Source organism: Haliotis rufescens, unplaced genomic scaffold (assembly GCF_023055435.1).
Source record: "Haliotis rufescens isolate VD_foot unplaced genomic scaffold, xgHalRufe1.0.p SCAF_20, whole genome shotgun sequence".
In the NCBI taxonomy this organism is placed as follows: Eukaryota; Metazoa; Mollusca; class Gastropoda; order Lepetellida; family Haliotidae; genus Haliotis; species Haliotis rufescens.
Window position 1 is genome coordinate 7,994,057 of NW_025963891.1, and position 16,505 is coordinate 8,010,561.

The window sequence follows — 16,505 nt, forward strand, 5'->3', positions numbered from 1 at the left end:
TGACATCATGAGCAACGATACACGCAATTTGGATACGATGACATGTATCTAACCAAGTCTGCGCGCCTGGCCACCCGAACCCGTTAGTCGCCTCTTACGCCAAGCATAGTCGCCTTTTACGGCAAGCATGGGTTGCTGAAGACATATTCCAATCCCGATTCATATTTTGACACTAGCTTGGGTTATGTCTAAGGTTAGGGTTATCTTAGTCTGTATGTATATCTCAGCCCCACAATCTGGAAGAAAAATACAGGGAAGCACCTAACCTGAAGTACAATTAATTAGGAGCTTTTGATTGGTACACTGATTAAAATGCCATGTGTTGCCTACCTCCTTGGAGAGTGACGAAGAGTGAATCGAAAATAGGAATGCACCCGTGATCAGTTGCAGATATTGGAACAACATTGTCCCTTCCAGGTGCCAAGAACTGTCAGGTTGTGAAGGGAATCGTATTGACGCCAAATGTACGTGTCTGATTCGGTCACACATTTGGCATAACAATTCCAGGAAAGAGATGTTGTTAGACGTCCGTGTGTACGTACATTCAGCAAATCCGGTGCCGCCTGTCCATTGTTGAGGAATATGCTGCACCCTATCTGCACCCAATGGAGCCTCAAACAGGCGGTCTGTGCAACATGGGGCGGCTGCCAACGTTGATGCAATGAAGATAGCAAACAGCAATGGCAACGGTGTATATGAATGCATATCTCTACCACAGACTTGTATAAAGCTACATTCCCTATGTAAGGATAAAGATAACGTGACATAAATAAAAGCCACAAAACCCTCTCCATAATTACAAGAAATCGTAAAGCAGTGCGATTCCAACTCTATCGTGAGCATGTCTTTCCTAATCAATTTCAAATAATGACACCAGGTGTTCGCAAAAAGGTTTGGTATATTGTCCACCGGTGGCATACCACACAATGATAAGACAATGATACAATATTTGCAAAGAAAATAATTGTTTCATACTAAAAAGGCATTATAGTTTTATTCTTATTAATTAAAACAAATTAATGACATATATCAGTCTCTATGGTTATTTAAAAAACTTATATAACGTATTCATAGAATAACCACTCTCGATTAACTGGGCGTGAAAGGCAAAATAGAGGTGAATCCTTATGAACTGATCACTGAAAATCAGTGATGGAACCAGTTGTTTGAAAAACATGGAAAACAGAACACTTAATCTTACTCCATTATACACAAAAGCATATTTCAATAACAGATATTTTCGTTCTTCAGTATTTGCTTTGTGTCTTGGTGGTTCACACATTGAGAGATTAGTCAACAGTATTCACTGTATGCTACAGCGACATTTTAGTTACAACACCAACTGTTCTTACAATTATAAATTTCCTAGCACGTCATGATTGAGCAGGTCAAAGTCCTTTGAAAAAAAAGAAGCATTATTCTTTTTTTTTTTGTCACCAATTTTCCAGGGCAAGAATGAAGGCATCCTCTCAGCTGTTGTGAAATAGCTTTAGTGTTTCTAACAAGAGCTTTCTCAAAATCATTCACTCACATCAAGAATCAAGAAGTTTGAGTGAGTGAGTGAGTGAGTGAGTGAGTGAGTGAGAGTACTTTCAACAGTATTTCAGTTATATCTGTCAGCAATATGCAGAAGGAAAGCTCAGAGGAGTGAAGGTCTTAGAAGTTCATAGTCCTTGGTGAAACTGGAAGCATGGTTACAGTGCTGACAAACTAAGAATAATAACAGGGCAAATCTGCCCTGATCATAGGATGGATGCACACCTAATGATTGCAACTTAGCATTAGAAGGTGCAATATCTTGGATGACTGGCCACCCATATCCCATGGGAAGTATCTGACAACTGAACTCACACACAGTGAATCCATTCATGGCAAATAGCTGCAGTGGCCTAAATAGTCCTGGGTCAGACACCTCAATCATGTATCACACTCCAAGGCACTGACATCTAAACGAGACAGCTTCAGAAAGCACAAGAGAGATCTTTATTGTCATCAAACTTCTGTTTCCTAGTTACCAACAACATAACAAAACACAGATTGTAAAATTTATTGAACTCCACAATATCTATGGAGTTTTTCAACTCCGCCCGATCACATTGCGATGACATGACAGAAGAAAGCCTGACATTAACAACACTTCAAGTCAATCTTGTCACTGGACTAGACACGTGTATGTGTTCCAGACAAATGTCATAAGGACCATAAATTCAAGCAACTTGTGCCATAATGAACACAAGCTCTTACGAGTTTGGAGAAACAGATTTTGGTCCAAACAGTTATTTTAAGTGAGGTATGTTTTAATAATTGACTATGCAAAAAATATTCTATCTTGAACAGTGGAACAGTGCAGTTAGTAATATAAGAGAATCTGAATTGTTTTGAGCTTTTGTTTTATCGGTGAGAAAGTGACTTCAAATATATGGATTTCAAACCAACATTTTCCTGCCTAGTTAATTGAACGTATTGCCTTGAACCATTAACCATGTGGATTATTCCGACATGTAAGGATATGAATGTTTAGTTTGCTAAGGGCAGTCAATGAAACATGGACTTGATTCAAATTGTGCTTTACAAGGTGTATATTTACACTGACACTGGTTTCACACACTGGGAATCTGTACACTGTCTTGTAAGAAATGTACATAACATACAGCGATATAAAATTAGCATGCCATACATCAACATTTACAAAGCATAGATCAGAAAACGGACATGATATTGTGGTCAACATATCTTGCATACTGAATCACAAGAATAGAAAAAAACATAATGTCCATCTTTTTACCATTTCCAAGTATTTTGTTCTTCACACCTCTGGATGATGTCTGCATTGAAACATTTGAAATATACTACAATGAAATGTAATACACCACATGTTATAAGTGATAAATACAATTAAAGTGACTGTTATATTGTTCACATTATAAAATAACAAACATATTTTCTTGCTTGTTGTTTACCACCATACTGTAAGGGTAATGCTATTCTTCAGGGCATTATCATTTGTTGAAGCCTGAGGTTTTTCATTTAACTGCCCGACGAAGGAGGGCAGTTGAAAAGACCGAGGGTTTCTGCAAATGGCAATGCCCTGAAAAAAAGCGTTACCGTTATTATAGCTAAAATGGATGGAATTTGCTATCAAATAAAAAAAACCACTATCAGTTTGGGAACATTTACTGCAATCAACATGAATGTCACTGACCCACTTTTACAAATATGGAAACGTCATTGAACAAACCAGATGACGTCAGTATAGAACATTAGGGCATTATTAAGTTACAGTGGTCAGCTCATTTCTGTTAACATGCGGGTGGTTTAATGATAATACTATCCGTTTTAGCTATAATAAGCAATATTCAATTATATGGTGGCAGCCTGTAAATAATTGAGTCTAGACCAGACAATCTATTGATTGGCATAATGAACAATGATCCAAGCTGTCGGGGTACAATGACACGCCAAGTCACCAAATCTGATCACCCAATCCATTAGTTGCCTTATGACAAGCATATTCTTACCTGGAATCCACACGGTATAAACTAATAATGGAGCACAGAAATGTTACCCTGAATGACAGTGATTGAGGTGTCATGCTGTCACCAATATGTGAAGACACATGACAGTTTTCTACACCAAATAGATTTGCCAATAAGATCAATGGCTGTAGGACTGAGACACACGGGCAAAATCACTGAAAATTAGTCAACTGTGGAAGGCCAAGTTTTAGATCAAGTTGCTGTAGTATGTTGATGAAGATCTCCATCATTACATAATGTCATTAAGAAATGTGTGTGACATAATGTGAAGGTGATGTCCAATATGTTTGAATGTAAGTTGCATGATATCCATGATACCTCTATCTTGAAACAACTAGTAACCATGAGGGAGCAAGAAAAATACATGGCAAACCTTCAACTTCTTTCATGTCCTACTCACCCATACTACTAAAATACCAAAGATATATTACACACTTGAGTATCTTTTGGCATATGATACCATCGATAATGAATTAAAGAAACTACCAAATGCTATATATGCAATATGACCATATGAAGCTATCAGACCCATGTTACATAAATCTAAGAAAAATAGTTTTCATAATATCATTGAATCGATGGACTTACAATTCATATCCATCTTTGTTGCACGGTATAAAGGGCACCAACTGCATCTAACTACAAATGAATGACATGTCTAAATGTCCCAGTCTTTCATTGTTATCAATAGTTTCCCACCTAACCACTTTCTCAGTAATGTTTTATATTTCTTTTCTGTATTCTTCTTCCGTTTTTTTTGCCATAAATATGAATGTTGATACAATTTTGAGCAATTGTTTGAGGAAAATAATATTATTCGCTGGTACAGATTCTCTTACAATGTCATATAATTCTGTGGAATACACAGTGCTTTCACTGAACAGCAATACATTGCCTGATAGAGGACCAAAATGCTACAGAAGAACCTCTTTATTTCAGCAATTGAACTACATCCCTGGAAGACTAGCACAGACAGCCTGCAGCCCCACAGACAAGGTAATTGACACATCCTAGTCATATCTTCCACCACATAACATCACCTTATGTCAGCCTACTACCAGAGGATAGTCCAGTGATGCAGGTTATAGACGATTACCACTTGGCAAGCATGGGTATATTGCTGACAAACCAAAAACCATAATTAGGGCTGATCTGGGATTGATTCAAACACATGATCAGTGAATCCTGATATGGCAAAGGGATGCAACTCTGCAGTGAAATGTGGTGACTTAGACCACCCATGACCCTCTTTCTGAATAACATTATTTTGGGAAAATAATGACAATAACCTCTCAGTTGACAATAAATGCTACAGTCCAGCACTACATGCTGATATTTAGCAAAATAGAAATTCTTCTTGAAATTGTGCAGATGAAGAAAATGTGTATCTTGGATTTATAAAATGGCATAGAAAGTTGAACACATAGATACCATTAGCATAAACTGACAATGAATTTGTCTATGGTCAAAGAATATCACATGAAACAGTAAGCAATTTTTCGCACCATTTTGATAGTAAATGGACTGAAAAAATGAAATGCACCTTCAACCTATATAAGTTTGTATATTATTGATCGAACACTAAAACACCCATAACAGTAACTGTTCACGTTACCATGTTCACCCTAAAATAAACATGTGAAATCACCTTTCACCATATCATTGAATATTTTGTAGAAACTATTCTCAACAATAAATATTTTCTCTAAAAAGCAAAACAATAAACAAAACATAACTGGTACTTAATCTATTGATATTAATATTTCTGAACATTTTACTATAATCTTACTTCCATAATGATGGTAATCGGTTATTTGATGCCAATTGCAAACAGAATTCATTTGCAACAGATTCACCTGCCAATCCATTGTAATCCTTTGATATTGAAAGGAATAAATTAAATTAAAACTTTAGCAATTTTCATCATATCATAATGCTTATTAAAGCCAGTCAATCTAGAAAGTCATTCTTGTTGTATATTTCCATCAAATGTCAATCAGGAAATTTCTAGCAGTCAGTTTTAATAATAATTGTAGCCAATCAATGTAACTGTCACATCCATCTTCAGCCAATGGACTTCAAAGGTCAATCATTCTTGTGTGTCATTGGTGGAAACTCATTATCATCGTCCAATCGTAGCGCAGCAATGCCTTGTCCTTCTCCATTGTCCCCGCCCACGGCACCCTCTAGCTCCTCCTGATAGGGCTGGGATTCTGCAATGAAAACACACTGTCTCAGCTTTCTTGTTTCAGAGAAACGCTGAATTTGAACACACTTCATGTTCACATTATCATAAAAATACACAAAGCTTTCTCCATGTTTAAATTTCATCATTTAATATCACTGACAATATTCACTTTAAGACCTAATCAAAGAACCTAATTAATATTATTGCTGATATGTATATTACTCAAAAAAAGTCAATGAATACCAGATTTAAAAAAATACAATTCAATATTATCTACTGATTCATGAAGTTCACAATATAAGAATAATTCACTGTAATTTCCTTGGAATTTACACTGTATTCAACATTGGTCATAAAGTTTACTAATTTGAATGCTTAAGTATCAAATTTCCAGAAACAGGTAAATACAGCTGGCATTAAGCCATGGACACTGAACAAGTTGTATAAAGATACAATATTATCATTATCAATCACAACATGATGCTACTATTGTCATTTATAAGCATGATAAGAGTAGACATTCAATTAGTTACCAATGTTACAGCAAGATGGATTAGGTAGTTTTTTTTTTTTTTATGGGAGCAAAAGCAATGTAATTTATCTACATCACATTCAGACTTACTCTACAAACTTTCCCCTACCATGCTTTCAGTATTCACCAGTCTGCATTGTGAGGATAGTAAACCACTTACCTGTGCCAAAACTAGTCAACTGAATGTGAAACAAATTGTTTTCCACACTATTTCATTATTTTATTGCTATACCAAAACTTTTCATAAAGACACAAGATAATGTGTACACCCTTCAATCATATCTGGTAACTATTTAATTATGGCAGGTGACTAACGGGATTGGGTGGTCAGGCTTGCTGACTTGGATGATGCGTGTCATCGTATCCCAAAGGGATCAATGCTCATAATGTCAATCACTGGATTGTCTGGTCCAGACGCGACTATTTACAGACTGACTTCATATAGCTGGAATATTGCTGAATGAGACGTTCAACAACAAACAAAATTATGCTACAATGACATAAGACAGAAGGCTATAGGGTTTCATGGTTAGAATAGATATTCAATAAAACACATTCAGAATATTTTTCTAAAAGTAAGGAGCAATGGTTCAATCTACACCTCCATTAAATTACTGAGTCCAGGATTATTTACACGGATCCTTTAGAAGACTCGCCCCTGACCTGAATACAATGTGCTGCAGACATTTTGTTGTTCAAACTGTGAGAAGGAGATCCAGGCACAGCTGGTTTGTTTGTTTGTTTGTTTGTTGTTTAACGCTGTACTCAGCAATACTCCAGCTATATGACAGCGGTCTGTCAATAATCAAGTCTGGACCAGGCAATCCAGTGACTGACAACATGATCATTGATCTATGCATTTGGAATACTATGAGATGCATCACTCAAGTCAGGGAAGGGAGCCTGACCACCTGATTCCATTAGTCGCCTCTTTTGACAAGCATGAGTTGCTAAAGATAAATTCTAACCCAGAGCTTCATGAGGGTGTGCTGCAGACGACCCCCAGAACCTCAAGTACAGACAGGTATGGAGGTAGATTTGCATGCCTTGCTTAGTACAAATGACATACATTGTTCATTTAGTGATAGGTTATGTGTGTTCATGCAATTATCACTGGATAACAAGAGTTGTGCTTAGATAGAAGTATAATTGTCCCATATACATAAATCTATTCTTACATATCAAGAGGTACTTCAGCAGAAATAACAAAGGAAATTCAATACACAGTAATCATGAAACTAGATTATGTAACCAAGGTAATAGTCAGCTTCTCACAAACATGATTCTTTGTCTAATAAATTTCACCAAGATGAGTGAGTTTGACACTGCTTTGGACAGTATTTCATTTCTTTCCCAGTATGTCAGGGAAGCCAGTAGTTGTGCAAGTCTTCGACATTTACCACTTTGCTGAAAACCATGAGCACAAGTATGGTACCTACTAAGAATCTGAGTAAACCTGGGAATTGAACCCATGACCAAAGGTTTCTGGCACACCTTGTGAAGCAACTGTGCACCTCCTTAGATGACTGGGAGACCTATGCCCAACAAGCTGCATTCAAGCATGTGCCACCTTTTCGTTACTCTTGCAGTATCATCCTTGCCACCAGTGTGGATGTGCCCATTACAATAATCTTCAATTTTTTGCCCTAAAACCCCAAATGTGATCATGGTGATGGCATGCATATTTGTTTGTGTGTCTGTCAGTTTGCCACACAGAAAATTTAGAAAAGGTCTACGACAGACTTGCTATTTTCAAAACAAATTTACATTTGTTTAGTTTCACATTGAGGACTAATGGAACAGCACCTTACTTCACTCTTACATTCTCACTATACTACTTCAATGATAGCTGAAAACAGTAGAGACTGTTGTAAATTAATTAATTTGTCAGTGGCAGACAAAGATTGTAGTGCTGGTATGTTGAGTGCTGTCAGTGGCAGCGACTGAGTATAATTTAGAGTTACCTCCCCTGATTGTTGACAAACATGACACTCTTTATCATTTGAGGTGTTTCCAGATGGGACAGTTTCTAGAACTCTGTCTGTAGCTACATAAGATCAACATGATGGCGACCAAACTTGTGCCTTATCTACTTGCCAAGTGCAGACTGAATTCCTGCCATCATCCAACACTCTTCCGGATTCAAGAATGGAGACAGGCATGTTAGTCATTTGACAGAGACAAAGTCTGGATGCACTGTATTACCTTCAGCGATTGTAAACCTAAAACTGTGTGTTACAATATACTTTGTTAATCATCCATTGATCTTGTATGTCATTTACTATTTAGTTAGATCTCTGGGTTAACCTTAGTGCTTCAATTCTGAAATCACCTCATAGCAAACACTGATGAACGAACAAAACAATTTAGTGTGGGGAAAGTTATCACAACAGTCAATGCTAGTTTGTAAACATAACCATCAGTCAGTTGAGTGTTAAACTCCATGCATGGCTGTAAAGTTGGTTGGTTGGTTTGTTGTTTAACGCCGCACTCAGCAATATTCTACCTACATGATACTTCTGAGTCTACTCAACTGAATCATTCTCAATAGATTTAGTCTCACCAACCAATTTGGACTACAAAATACTTCAAATTTGAGATACCACCCCAACCATAACAGAACAAGCAAAAGTGCAATTTTCAGTCCTATTCTAATGTAGACAAGTGCACATACAAATTTTAAAAAAAGAAAAGGATTTTAAAAAAAGTTTGTTTGTTTGTTTGTTGTTTAACACCACGCTCAGCAATATTCTGTATGACAGCTGTCTGTAAATAATTGAGTTTGGACCAGACAATCCAGTGACTGACATCATGAGCATCGATCCACACAATTGGGATATGATGACATCCATCAACAAAGTCAGCAAGCCAGACCACCCGACCCCGCCGCTTCGGACCGCCTCTTTCCACAAGCATAGTTGCCGTTACGGCAAGCATGGGTTGCTAAAGACCTATTCTGACCCGGATCTTCACATGTCCGGTGTAAGTAGACACCTTGCGACACCAAGTCACAGTGTTTGACCAGCCAGTCCAATTACTCGGCGTTTACAACCAGCATGGGTTGCTAGGGACCAATTATAACCTGAAACCCCACAGGGCATTACATACTGACCAGAACCATAAAACATATCATGAATATATGTAGCAAACCATTATTTCAAAAAGCATCTCAAGTTTCAAAACTGCACTGAAAAATTGAAAATTGAAAAATATGTAATCAACTTCAACCCATAAACATTATATAAAATGATAGTACAGGAGGAATGAGAGCATGAATGATCAGATGAACCCGCTGTGAAATCCAGGGATACTGTTGCAATGTGTTCAAGTCATTGGATCATACATTACTGCACATACCGAATGCTCTGATGAGTAAATGTCGTACAAAATATCGATATGGATGTTGGAAACATCAAACATGACCAATCTTATGCATGAAGCATATCTAAAATATAAATATTGAACTTGAGAAAGATGTTGAAAAGTCATCTTGACAATTATGACCACTGAAAATCAATTTCTGACTTATCTTTTTCTTTCAAAGAGAGCAACATTTCTTTAATTTGTATTCAACTCTGGGCACTAGGAACCAAAAGCTGCCTCTATCAACCCATCCCATCTAGAAGTAATTCACATCATAACCTATGTCATGAACAATTGTACTTTGACATTATGAATTAGTTTTGCAGGTCACTTTATGATCTCAAAATTTGTATTTTTTTGAGCTGACTGAAAGTTGAAAATGATGACATTCCATTATCTCAAATATTGTTAAAACCAAAATACCATACAAAAACATATGTACAGAGTTGCATTTCCATCTCACTGCACCACCTACTATATCTGTATGTTCAGACAGGGATCTCCATCTCACCACCTACTATGTCTGTAGGTACAGACAGGGATCTCTATCTCACCACCTACTATATCTGTATGTTCAGACAGGGATCTATATCTCACTGCACCACCTACTATATCTGTATGTACAGACAGGGATCTCTATCTCACTGCACCACCCACTATATCTGTATGTACAGACAGGGATCTCTATCTCACCACCTACTATATCTGTATGTACAGACAGGGATCTCTATCTCACCACCTACTATATCTGTATGTACAGACAGGGATCTCTATCTCACTGCACCACCTACTATATCTATATGTACAGACAGGGATCTCTATCTCACTGCACCACCACCTATATCTGTAGGTACAGACAGGGATCTCTATCTCACTGCACCACCTACTATGTCTGTAGGTACAGACATGGACCTCTATCTCACTGCACCACCTACTATATCTGTAGGTACAGACATGGACCTCTATCTCACTGCACCACCTACTATGTCTGTATGTACAGACATGGACCTCTATCTCACTGCACCACCTACTATGTCTGTATGTACAGACATGGATCTCTATCTGACTGCACCACCTACTATGTCTGTATGTACAGACATGGATCTCTATCTGACTGCACCACCTACTATGTATGTACAGACAGGGATCTCTATCTCACTGCACCACCTACTATGTATGTACAGACAGGGATCTCTATCTCACTGCACCATCCACTATATCTGTATGTACAGACAGGGATCTCCATCTCCCACCTACTATATCTGTATGTACAGACAGGGATCTCTATCTCATTGCACCACCTACTATGTCTGTAGGTACAGACAGGGATCTCCATCTCACCACCTACTATGTCTGTAGGTACAGACAGGGATCTCCATCTCACCACCTACTATGTCTGTATGTACAGACAGGAATCTCTATCTCACCACCTACTATGTCTGTATGTACAGACAGGGCTCTCTATCTCACTGCACCACCTACTATGTCTGTATGTACAGACAGGAATCTCTATCTCACCACCTACTATGTCTGTATGTACAGACAGGAATCTCTATCTCACCACCTACTATGTCTGTATGTACAGACAGGGATCTCTATCTCATTGCACCACCTACTATGTCTGTATGTACAGACAGGAATCTCTATCTCACCACCTACTATGTCTGTATGTACAGACAGGAATCTCTATCTCACTGCACCACCTACTATGTCTGTATGTACAGACAGGGATCTCCATCTCACCACCTACTATGTCTGTATGTACAGACAGGGATCTCCATCTCACCACCTACTATGTATGTATGTACAGACAGGGATCTCCATCTCACCACCTACTATGTCTGTATGTACAGACAGGGATCTCTTTCTCACTGCACCACCTCCTATGTCTGTATGTTCAGACAGGGATCTCCATCTCACTGCACCCCCTACTATGTCTGTATGTACAGACAGGGACCTCCATCTCCCACCTACTATATCTGTATGTACAGACAGGGATCTCTATCTCACTGCACCACCTACTATGTCTGTAGGTACAGACAGGGATCTCCATCTCACTGCACCACCTACTATGTCTGTAGGTACAGACAGGGACCTCCATCTCACTGCACCCCCTACTATGTCTGTATGTACAGACAGGGATCTCTATCTCACTGCACCCCCTACTATGTCTGAATGTACAGACAGGGACCTCCATCTCCCACCTACTTTATCTGTATGTACAGACAGGGATCTCTATCTCACTGCACCACCTACTATGTCAATAGGTACAGACAGGGATCTCCATCTCACTGCACCACCTACTATGTCTGTAGGTACAGACAGGGACCTCCATCTCACTGCACCCCCTACTATGTCTGTATGTACAGACAGGGACCTCCATCTCCCACCTACTATATCTGTATGTACAGACAGGGATCTCTATCTCACTGCACCACCTGCTATGTCTGTAGGTACAGACAGGGACCTCCATCTCACTGCACCCCCTACTATGTCTGTATGTACAGACAGGGACCTCCATCTCCCACCTACTATATCTGTATGTACAGACAGGGATCTCTATCTCACTGCACCACCTGCTATGTCTGTAGGTACAGACAGGGATCTCCATCTCACTGCACCCCCTACTATGTCTGTATGTACAGACAGGGATCTCTATCTCACTGCACCCCCTACTATGTCTGAATGTACAGACAGGGACCTCCATCTCCCACCTACTATATCTGTATGTACAGACAGGGATCTCTATCTCACTGCACCACCTACTATGTCAATAGGTACAGACAGGGATCTCCATCTCACTGCACCACCTGCTATGTCTGTAGGTACAGACAGGGACCTCCATCTCACTGCACCCCCTACTATGTCTGTATGTACAGACAGGGACCTCCATCTCCCACCTACTATATCTGTATGTACAGACAGGGATCTCTATCTCACTGCACCACCTGCTATGTCTGTAGGTACAGACAGGGATCTCCATCTCACTGCACCACCTACTATGTCTGTAGGTACAGACAGGGATCTCCATCTCACTGCACCACCTACTATGTCTGTAGGTACAGACAGGGATCTCTATCTCACTGCACCACCTACTATGTCTGTAGGTACAGACAGGGATCTCTATCTCACTGCACCACCTACTATGTCTGTAGGTACAGACAGGGATCTCTATCTCACTGCACCACTTATTAAGTCTGTAGGTACAGACAGGGATCTCCATCTCACTGCACCACCTACTATGTATGTAGGTACAGACAGGGATCTCTATCTCACTGCACCACCTACTATGTCTGTTGGTACAGACAGGGATCTCTATCTCACTGCACCACCTACTATATCTGTATGTACAGACATGGACCTCTATCTCACTGCACCACCTACTATATCTGTATGTACAGACAGGGACCTCTATCTCACTGCACCACCTACTATGTCTGTATGTACAGACATGGATCTCTATCTGACTGCACCACCTACTATGTCTGTATGTACAGACAGGGATCTATATCTCACCACCTACTATGTCTGTATGTACAGACATGGATCTCCATCTCACCACCTACTATGTCTGTATGTACAGACAGGGACCTCCATCTCCAACCTACTATGTCTGTATGTTCAGACAGGGATCTCTATCTCACCACCTACTATGTCTGAATGTACGGATAGGGACCTCCATCTCCCACCTACTATATCTGTATGTACAGACAGGGATCTCTATCTCACTGCACCACCTACTATGTCTGTATGTTCAGACAGGGATCTCCATCTCACCACCTACTATGTCTGTATGTACAGACAGGGATCTCCATCTCACCACCTACTATGTCTGTAGGTACAGACATGGATCTCTATCTCACTGCACCACCTACTATGTCTGTATGTTCAGACAGGGATCTCCATCTCACCACCTACTAGTCTGTATGTTCAGACAGGGATCTCCATCTCACCACCTACTATGTCTGTATCTATAGACAGGGATCTCCATCTCACTGCAGCACCTACTATGTCTGTATGTACAGACAGGGTTTCTATCTCACTGCACCACCTACTATGTCTGTATGTACAGACAGGGATCTCTATCTCACTGCACCACCTACTATGTCTGTATGTACAGACAGGGATTTCTATCTCACTGCACCACCTACTATGTCTGTATGTACAGACAGGGATCTCTATCTCACTGCACCACCTACTATGTCTGTATGTACAGACAGGGATCTCTATCTCACAACCTACTATATCTGTATGTACAGACATGGATCTCTATCTCACTGCACCACCTACTATGTCTGTATGTACAGATAGGGACCTCCATCTCCCACCTACTATATCTGTATGTACAGACAGGGATTTCTATCTCACTGCACCACCTACTACCGTATTTTCTTGAGTATAGTGCGCACCCATGTATAATGCGCACCCCCCTCTCGCGGGTTCAATATTTTGGAAAAAAAGAAATATTAATATTATGCGCAGAAAAAATTTACACCGTACCCTTTCAGCAAAGTCCGGCAAACGAACGGGTGCTGAGAAACTTCGTCAGTACAAATTCGAAATTTGAGATAAAAATCACCAGACATGTTTATTTACTGTTTAAATAGTATTTATTGTTCTGCTAGGCATTGTTTTATATCTAGGGATTAAGATTACCTTGTGTATTTTCTCGTAAACTAAGTCGGAAGCAGCAATCAGCTGTACACATGTTTTCTTGGAATCGACCGGTGATTCGGTCAAGACACACCCAATGATATAACTTCATAGGATTTTTAATGCAAGGATCGGCAACAATTGTATCTGAAACTATTTTTTTTATCAGGAATAATATATTCCATTATTTTCTTAATTATATGCAGCCTTTACTAAACATATTTAAAATAATAATAACCCTAAGCGAAGCAGCTGATCGCTATTGCCGGGTATTATTTTTTACATGGAACCAGTCTGACCAGTCACCGTCAAGGCTCACGCGCACGTGATCGCGAGAATTTCATGTTGACATAGAATCGTCAAACAAAAACAAATATGACTTTTAACGAGTCAAAGTATGTCATTTATGATATATGTATGCATTCTCTGTCAACAAAAGTTCGTTTCAAGGCGTCAATAGCGGTATTCTGACAGTGAGTTGTTCGATCTTCCGATCGCTTCACACACGATTTCGACGAAATTAATAAAAACAATATTATAAGGAATTTTGAATAAAATTAATGAAATAAGTTACAAACATAAGTCCAGATATACAAAGAACACTTTTTATAGCCAGACAGTGTAATTACATGATGATTTTGCGTACTTCAGTATGGATTTGTTGACATGGTATTTCTGGTGTTTCGTGCTCACGGTAATGTCTTTCCATGGGGGAAAAAAACATCCAAACTCATAATTCGTGTATAATGCGCACCCCCTTCTACACAGCTGTGTTTTTTCGAAAAAAAGGGCGCACTATACTCAAGAAAATACGGTATGTCTGTATGTACAGACAGGGATCTCGATCTCACTGCACCATCTACTATGTCTGTATGTACAGACAGGGATTTCTATCTCACTGCACCACCTACTATGTCTGTATGTAGACGTCTATACTACTGATATATACAAATATACTATACTACTGATCACCAAAGCTCTTGTAAAAACTGTGTGAAAAATCTTGGGTGATCAAAACAAAACATTGTCATGAATAAAAAACAAACTAACAGAAAAAAAAGAAGAGAAAAACTGAAAAGGATAATATAGCTTGTGTGCATAATGTTTGAAAGTTTGTGTATCATGCTTAGTGAGCAAAGCAAACGTCTGCTTATTAGCCCTATCTTTAACCAGACATTACTGTTACTGTCAAGACACACTACTCTTATTTCAATATTCAAAATAGATTTTGAGCAAACAAGTGACAAATATCAGTCTTATCAGCAAAAATAATTTCAGAATAATAGTACGCTAAGAACATATAATCTTAGTAATTTGAAATTCTTGAAACCAGAAAACGTATGTCTTCATGACTTGTATTCCCAGTCTCAGAACAGAGCCACACTATATATTATTCTACTCAAAAGAAGTTAAAGAACATCCAGTTTTTCATATGACTAGTTAATCTGTGCAATCCATGTTTGTGCCTTAATTTCTTTTGAGCAGTATAGATGGTTTAACCAGGTTTTTTTTAACTAATTAGTTTGGGAAAGATGTGTAGGTTAAGGTACAAACAGAAATACATTTGTGTGGATAAATAGTTTCTATATTAATCAAAAAGATGTTATGGTCGGTAAATCATTTTGGGAAAAATTCTGGTTTGAGGTGAAATGAGGTGAAATTGGGTTTAATGTCGCGTCCAAGATTTTGCACTTATATAGCGTCGTGCATGTACGTGTGTGTGTGTGTGTGTGTGTGTGGCTGCTTGTACTTTTCCGGACTGATGCCGAATTATAGTACTAGCCCACTGAGATACCATGCCGCAGTTTAACATGAATACCCCACTCAGACACAGTATACTGACTTCGAGCCGACCAGTCCTTGTTTTAGCCCCTTAATGCCAAGGACCAGACAGGGTAAAATTCTGGTTTGAAAGTACAAAGGGTTTTAATATCATTAATATATCTACAGTAACATATACATGTACTTAGTTCTTCTAGAGAAAGCTTTGTTATTTCTGTAAGGAGTTTGCCATGGCCACAGAATATAACATTGCATTCAATACATTTCATTAATCACTTCAGAGATTAATAGTTACTCTTTGTTAGATTTTTGTAGGTGTATCATGTATTATTATTAACAAACCTCGCTATTAAAGATGTGTTGAAATGAAGCAGCGGAAATGAGGATGCAGTATCTAACATCCATGGCATGATGAGATGAAGACTGAGTTATGGTATTAGTAGAAGGAGTC

At 38.9% G+C, this 16,505-nt stretch overlaps 1 protein-coding gene and 1 long non-coding RNA gene across 3 annotated transcripts in view; both read right to left on the reverse strand.

The window, feature by feature from the left end:
- Window positions 1-2,033: 2,033 nt before the first annotated feature.
- LOC124130020 (WD repeat domain phosphoinositide-interacting protein 2-like) overlaps window positions 2,034-16,505 on the reverse strand; it is a 36,955-nt gene continuing 22,483 nt past the window's right edge. For both annotated transcript variants that reach the window (XM_046493385.2, XM_046493449.2), the window contains exon 11: window positions 2,034-5,749. In XM_046493385.2, the coding sequence (XP_046349341.1) occupies window positions 5,622-5,749 (128 nt within the window). In that variant the 3' untranslated portion in view covers window positions 2,034-5,621. The remainder of the gene's footprint in view (window positions 5,750-16,505) is intronic.
- On the reverse strand, window positions 12,441-15,992 carry LOC125382671. The gene is made up of 3 exons (XR_007222527.1): window positions 15,180-15,992; window positions 13,000-13,995; window positions 12,441-12,519 (listed from the first exon to the last, which is right to left on the reverse strand). It is a non-coding gene; the product is annotated as an uncharacterized LOC125382671 (long non-coding RNA).